Genomic DNA, 7900 nt, shown 5'->3' with positions numbered 1-7900 from the left:
AAAGCAAAAATCACTATAGCGACTCTTCATCCCCAACTGCTTCTTTCATTTCCAATTGCTTCTTTCATTGGTTAAAAATTTAATAAAAACTCATTAATTATATTTTTCTTATTTATTTAGACATTAAAAATGGTAACCTTTTAAAGGCAAAACTGCCCTTTTAATATTGGTCTTTCTTCCATATGTGTGTATATAATAAACTTAGTTTTTCTGAGATATTCACATTACGCCCTCCACTTTCCTTTTTCTTGAGATTGTACTATACTTTCCTTATTGAATCACTTCTATAATACCACAATTACCATATTTATACTGTAAAATAACTCAATTATACAATTTTACTATAACTAAAACTCAATTCATAATTTTAAGGGTTTCTATATATATATATATATATATATAGACATATAGATATGTATATATGCTCTTACAATATTTTAGGTTTTTTTTTCAATTTTTATCTCTCTTCTTTTGGAGGGTAAGCAAGAATAAAATATTATAGACACAACCCATATATATGAACACACACACAATGATCAATTCCGACAGTTTTTCCTTGCTGCATTTCTGGATATTCTGCTTTGCTTGTTTAAAATTGAAACTTGCACGAGCAAAATTAATCTCAACTGTCAAAACTTCCAACAATCTATTATAGAAACCATAATCTTAGATGTCTTTTTATTTTATTTTTTTAAAGTTCTGGTTATATGTTGCCAAGCCAAATTTGGACATCTACAAATTTATGATTGGCATTGCACTAAATCTAACTCAACTATGCTGTCGCGCTCCTGTAAAAACATTATACAACCATAATGTACAAGATGTATCCTAGTTTACCCAACGTTTCACTTCTGAACATCATGACTACCCATATCAGCTGCAGCTTTCGCTGCTCGAGTAAGAGCGTCGGACATCCAAAGAGCCCCCTTCGAGAAGTAACTGCTGCTGACCACAGTGCTTGCAGCTGCCACCGCTGTTCTTCCCGCTGCTGATGCAACAATTTTCGTGGTATCATAAATGTGGTATCTTTGATCTGCGGATCTAACAGCTTCAACCCCGGCAAATATCTTATCCGCAAGGCCAATTCTCTCGCTCAGCTCGGCTACCTTGGCCGCTGCAGTGACTGAAACTTGATTAGATTCATCGAAAGATTTGGCCTTGGTCAATGCATCTTTGCCCAGTACGTATCCTTTCGAAATCATGGTTTTCACTACATCTTGAGCCACTGAAATTGCTTCTCCAGCAGAAGGAACAGATCGGTTTCTTTCTGAGGACTGCCAAAATAATAAAAAGGTTTGATATAAACAAGGCTAAATATTCTGGTAGTTACAAGGATAATAGACCACCACTAGGCCAATTTATCAGCACAAACGAAAAACGGGAAAAGGTGCATACCGTTGAACCAGTTTCGTCTTCGAGATTATATGAAGGCCGCTTCCAAAAATCAAACTCATCTTCATAGCGTCCCCATTTTGTTATGCATACGCGTTGATCCACAATTGTAGCTCCCTAAGACATATAATTATTTGAACAATAATTAACTCCAATGTATGTATATTTGGAGGAAGGAGGAAGAGAAACTAAAATACAATTACCATAATAAGTTACTCAAAACAAATTGACTCGAAATGCAAGGATGCAGCTGCAGTGTTAATGGATATGAGGTATAAGAGCAGTTATGCAACGTATGCAGCCATTACAATTGTGAATCTTTTTTCTTTTTCTTTTTCTTTTTACATTGTGCACCTTGGTTTAGACCAAATTGATATGCAACTTTTAACTCCATAAACAAATAAATATATGTTTATAACATTTGTAGTGGATTCTGTAAAATATTTAAAGGTGATTTTATATGAATAGCTGTATATATTGAATTTTAAGTCATCATTTGCATTAAAAGCTTATTAGCTGGTAATTTTCACTTGAATTATGGACACAATTGTACTTAAATAAGTTAAATATGAAATACAAATAAAATGTTACCAAATAAAACACATTTAAGCAACCAACAAGCCAATGGTCTAGCAATACCAGACTCCTACTTCCCAAAAGGAGGTCAGGGGTTCGAGCCTCGGTGGAAGCATACGTGTGTGAGTATCAATTAAGGAAAAAAAAAAAAAAAAAAAAAAAAAAAAAAACATTTAAACACCATTCTAGCATATCAATGTCATGTACATGATACATGACACGAAGCACGGATACAAACACATTAACTAAGAATCACATATACATGACACATACCGCGCAACATGGACACGGCAAAACCTAAAAACTTGAGACATGGACACGGCAGAAACACGACGAATAACAAACATATGTTTTTTTATATACGTGTAGTATGATAATATATACTCCGTAATAAGATTAATATTATTTTTCTTCAAATTAAGAAGCATAAAACTCAAATCACAGTAACTAATGAAGTAAAACAACAATTCTCTCATTGAAAAAAGAAGAGAGAATGGGCTGAAATATAATTTCTGAACTGCCTTTGTAAAATTTGCTGTAATCTAAATCCATAGCTAAAAAAGATATTACAGTTGCATAAAAAATGAAGGAAAAGAAAAAGGAAGAGAGAGAGAGAGAGAGAGAGAGAATTAACTGAGATATAACTTTTAAACCCTTTCAAAAATTAGGGCTTTCTTTTTTCACTAAGGGGTTGTGGAGGGGAAAAGAAAAACAAAAACATTGTTAAGGTTGCAGTTTTCTGAAAATAATTTTATGAATTAAACAAGTGCTTGGATTCAATTTTCTCTTGTTGCGGGGATTGGTATACAGCAGTATGGATCCAGGAAAGTCGAACCAATGGCCAACCAGGGTACTTTTATGAATGCTCCAATAATGCGTGGGTGAGAAACCAAAAGTAATACTGCTTATAAGTATAGAATAACTCATAGCAACTTGAAGACTTTAAATATGGGGATAAATTATGAGAAAACATAATGTACTAATGAAAGATAAAAATAGAAAAGTGAGCCTCTACAGGAAGAAAAAGAAGGTTCATTGGCAGTAAGTTTTGATGATCCGTTCAAGTAAGTTTGAAACTTCGTTGCAAACGAATCAAGATGCTTATAATTTTCTCTTTGTGATCATTCACAATTTCAAACAGGTAATGTCTATAAAAAGATCAAGTAAATAACATTGCTTGATAAATGACATTTTAAAAACTTTCTATGTTTCTGTTTTGACCTCCATATTATTGAAACTTTTCAAAGAATACACATACTTTATAGTTTAAACCATAGTGTTTCAAATTCTTTTAAGAAATCCTCTTTTAGTCAGACCCTCGCATCTGCGGTGTGTCAGTGTGTCCAAAAAATTTTTGCGGCGTGTCTACAGCGTGTCCTAACAGAAAAATAAATATTCAGACACATACTTTGGTGTGTACGATACATGTTCGGCCATATCTAATGCGTGTCCTACGGACACTTCTACCATTTAGACATGTCCGTGCTTCCTAGCATATTTGCCAAAGTTTCTCATACATATCAAAACATATTTTATGTTAGTTCCAAGTGAGAAAAATAATAATAATAATTTTAAAAAATTAATGATTATTTCAAGTATTGGAGGACTTTGTACAAGATTTTGGCTAAAATCTTGATCTTAAGCTTTTAGGCTAGATCTAGCCTCTAAATGTGCTGCAATGACGAAGTAACAATGGTAACAAGGGAAAAAAATGGGGTTTTTAAATCTTGGGTGCCGAAGAGTTGTTAGGACCATCACTACTACTCCCTAACAGCTGGTATAGCGCCATATCAGCAAAGTCGCATATGAAATGGTCATACCAATATATGGATGAGACTCAGTCGAGTCTGACCAAGTCCATCGCAAGTCACATCCCAACCATATGACAAGACTTGGCTACTTTGGTAACCACATGAAAGTTCACATATAAACAATGAATTACTCCTAAAACCTGATACTGTAAATCAATACATACCTGGTATTCAGTGGTACTGATGCAAGCAATAAAAGAGTAACTGGTTGCTCAAATACCAGATTTTGAAATTTAGGAAGTCGTGATTCTGATATTCTTTAATTAACCCATTATGAAGTTCACCGAGAATCCTATACCACATTGCAGTTTACACTATCCCATGAAAATAGTTGTAAGGAGACTTATGCTGGACAGGGAAAAGAATATAAAAAAATAGTTACAAGACAAAACTTACACTGAGCAAGACTGCTGTTTCCATAGCAAAAGCATCTTTGAATGTCACGTAGGCCGTACAGGCATATTCGCCAGCTCTGTTTTTCCAACACAATAATCATTCTTCAATTAAAAGAAGAAAACACAATTACTTAATTAAACATGTAATAAAAGCAACTTGTCACAGTGAGCATTTAAGCTTCCTCAGATAGAGACATCACTGGTTTGAATACTCCTCCTTGGTAATGAACATGTGTAGTAAAGTACTAATACTAATAAATCTAGTGTGATTAAACCAAATCCTATTAAATCCAGTGTGATTATACCAAAAATAAGAGATCACTTCTTTCTATATTTTGACAGATGGACATTCATTTTAAAAAGAATAAAAATTCAATAACAATAAGTGAATCAAAGAAACAATAAATGATCAGGGAAACACACATATAAGATGCACTTGAAAGTTAAGATGAAACAGCCATCAAACAGTAAACAAAGTAATACATATCAGGAGCGTGATACAACCTGACAATTTCAACATGTTCTATCGTCCCACAGAAAGCAAAAAAGTCATTAACATCCTTCTCTATCGCCTTCGGAGACAGGCTTGTAACTTCAACTATATATCCACTAGAATCCATATCTTTCAGACCTGGTTGAATGGAGAAGTAACTAGGAGATTGATATTAAATATCCCAAGAAAAAAACAAAAGAAGAAGAAATGAGAAAAGAAAGGATGATGAAGAAAGCCATGCTCCTGCATAAGATGGTTTAGTCATTCCATTGATTCAAAATAAATAAAATATAAAGAACGCTTAGCTCAATCTTTTTAAATAAATAACCCATGCATCTGTTTCTTGTATGGGTTACAGCAACTGTAGTTGGTTCGTTACAAACAACATAGAATACACCATCATATTTATGCAGCATCGCAGAAAATGAGGCGTATAACATCCATTACATAGCAGCATATATCTTCATAAACGGGCTCAAATGGTATCTCCTCCTCCTTCAAAATGGAAGGTTGAGAGTTCCAGTCCCCCTAGGGGCAATAGTGGGTGTATGCATGAATAGATTACCTATTTTTTTATAATAATAATAAATAAATAAATAAATAAATAAACTAGTATTTTAAATTATCTGGCACTAGAACTCTGTTACTCCTTATCACTCAGTATTAAATTTAACTTCAAAAATCAAAAGTTCTTGATTGGCAGGTTAGTGAGCCACTTATATAATTTAGTTCACAAGTCCATTAAAAGGACAGAGCTAAAATATAGTGGCCCATATAAGTGAGAACGAATGGAAAATCCATGGATCGATGCATTACATTGACTCAAGCACCCATAGCTCAAATCAAGTATGAAACATGAACAAGAATCAAATTGATCATTATTATGAAATTCTCCATTTCAGACCACAAAGGCATCTAAAAAGAAATGAACTTCTGAAATCATGAACAATCTTATGATGCATGATGCGAAAGTTGTAAAACAATTATTTATCAAAAGGTAACGAAATTAGAAACCAGATATGAGGAGATTCACAAATTTAACAAAATACTCACCCAAGTTCTTGATCAGGGTTTGTACCACAATATATACCCAGATGAGAAATTTAAGAGCAAGTGACTAAAAATGAATAGAAAATTAAGGTAGAACTCTTATGCCATGATTAGAGGTGATTTCATATACACACTATAGGATCATTAGTTAAACAACCTTGATTAATTAATAAAATTTATTGCAAATCAAAGAATTCAAGGAAGAAGAAAAAGTCAAGGCAATACTAAATCTGTTACGTTCAAGTGTCAAGAGTGCAATAATTATTTCAAATATAAAGTAATTTAAGTACGTACCTCGTTTAGATCACAGAGAGAGAGAACAGGTTTTAGCCTCTCAGTAGAGGAAAATGAAGAAACTTCAAGAACAAAAAATTCAAGATATTTTATAAGACTAAAATGAAATCTATGAAAGTGTTGGCGTCCGCAGACTCTGCTGTACTGTACACAAAACGGCAACGTTTTCAGCTCTTTTTCAGATATTAGTGGCACTTTGATTTTTTTTGTGTTTATTTGTATAGGAGGATTTGAGTGTCCGAATATCAAAGATTTCAGATTTGAAACCATAATTATCCTATATAGAGTCCAAAAATATCTATGATATAGATATTTGGAAATTTTGCATAGTTAATTTTAGAAAGAAAAAAAAAATTGATTGTTTTAAAATCTAAAAAATTTTTTGCTTTCTGTACCGAGTGATTATAAAAGGACGTAAAATAGATATGCTTCTCAGAATGTATTTATACAATCATATCCTTATCTATATGTGAGACTTTTTACTATTGTTTCTCAATGTTTTTATACTTATTACAGTTATGGAAAAGGTAATTTGTGAAGATGTTCTTGCTGCGCTTTTCTCTGTTCCTGTTAAATGGCTATATATATTGTAATTATTCATGTCATGTGAGTAGAATATTTGTATTATCAGTATTATAATTGATTGTACTGTTTATTCCTAGTTAGTTAATTCGTGTATGATATGCGAATTAAACGTGTACGTAGGAAAAATATTCTGTTATACATGAAATTCTCCCTCTCAAATTAGAAAGAACAACTCCACACTTCAAAATTTTCAATTCCCCTTTTCTCTCTGTTTTTAGCCTATTTATAGACGGTTACAGACCTCCTAAATTTTTTCTAACTAACTTCTTGAACTAGTTTGTTCTTCTAGGTCTTCCTTCTTTATGGGCTCAGCTCCTTTCGTTCAGAACCAGGCTTTTTTCTTAATTTTATCACCCTGGGCTCGATTAGTAAAGACTCGGTCCATAACAATGGTCTTTGTCCGCCCCGCTCATAAACTCCTGGATCATACCTGGCCCAAGTCATTTTTGGCATCCTCAATTGCCCCCAATAATCATTCCCTCATTTTTGCACTATGAAACACGAACAGAAACACGAACAGAAACACAAACTATGTCTCATTAAGTGTGGGGTTCAGTTCATTTTGGTTGCTCCCGTTTAATTCGTAAGTTAATTATTTTTTTCTTTTCGTTCACGAACTTCATGTTTCTAATAACGTATTTTTCTGAAACACAAACTACCGTCTTTTCTACCTTCTTTTACGTGGTATAGCGATTATCTTTCACACCATCAAAATAATGTTATTTGTTATGCAATCTTAGGATATGATGCAACCACTCTCTCACTCAATTCTTTTACGTGGTATAGCAATTATCTTTCACACCATCAAAATAATGTTATTTGTTGTGCAATCTTAGGATAGGATGCAACCACTCTCTCACTCAATTGTTCTACATTCAAGGTATCAATTTTTATTTTTTTTTTATTTTTATTATTATATATTTTTTTTAACTCTTATTGTTGTCACTCCAATGCATGATTTTTAATCAAAGTAATGAAAGACATATATATATATACACACTTGTAGAACACTATAATCTTGAATAATCATAAGTTTTTATTAATGTTTGTAGATCTTTATAGATTTTTTGTTTTGTTGTGAGATCTTTTAAATTTTGTTAGTACTTTTATTATTATTATTTTAAAAGCTTGTAGATCACCACACTCCCTAGATGTTTTAGTAGAGTATCACATTATATACTTATGAATTTTTTTTTTTATGATTATTGCGATAGTGTCCATTATAATATATTTATTTTATTATTTGTAACATATTTTTATTGTCCTTACAAATATATGATATATAAGAAAATAATAAGATGTGT

General features: G+C 32.5%; 1 protein-coding gene across 3 annotated transcripts; it reads right to left on the bottom strand.

Moving 5' to 3' along the window:
- Positions 1 to 647: 647 nt before the first annotated feature.
- Positions 648 to 6142, bottom strand: LOC132294872 (binding partner of ACD11 1). 3 transcript variants are annotated; one of them, XM_059792883.1, is made up of 5 exons: positions 6012 to 6142; positions 4679 to 4805; positions 4176 to 4251; positions 1396 to 1509; positions 648 to 1274 (listed from the first exon to the last, which is right to left on the bottom strand). In XM_059792883.1, exons 2-5 carry the CDS (start codon positions 4792 to 4794, stop codon positions 846 to 848), a joined length of 735 nt encoding a protein of 244 aa, XP_059648866.1. In that variant the 5' UTR covers positions 4795 to 4805; positions 6012 to 6142; the 3' UTR covers positions 648 to 845. The 3 variants fall into 3 exon arrangements, with proteins under 3 accessions (XP_059648866.1, XP_059648868.1, XP_059648867.1); XM_059792885.1 differs by having other exon boundaries at positions 4679 to 4825; positions 6012 to 6103; XM_059792884.1 differs by having other exon boundaries at positions 4679 to 4910; positions 6012 to 6101.
- Between the last annotated feature and the right edge of the window lie 1758 nt (positions 6143 to 7900).

Source organism: Cornus florida, unplaced genomic scaffold (genome assembly GCF_030987335.1).
Source record: "Cornus florida cultivar Cherokee Brave unplaced genomic scaffold, ASM3098733v1 CherokeeBrave_3.0.0_Hap2_Chr02, whole genome shotgun sequence".
Lineage (NCBI taxonomy): Eukaryota > Viridiplantae > Streptophyta > Magnoliopsida > Cornales > Cornaceae > Cornus > Cornus florida.
This window is presented reverse-complemented; position numbering and strand designations above follow the sequence as displayed.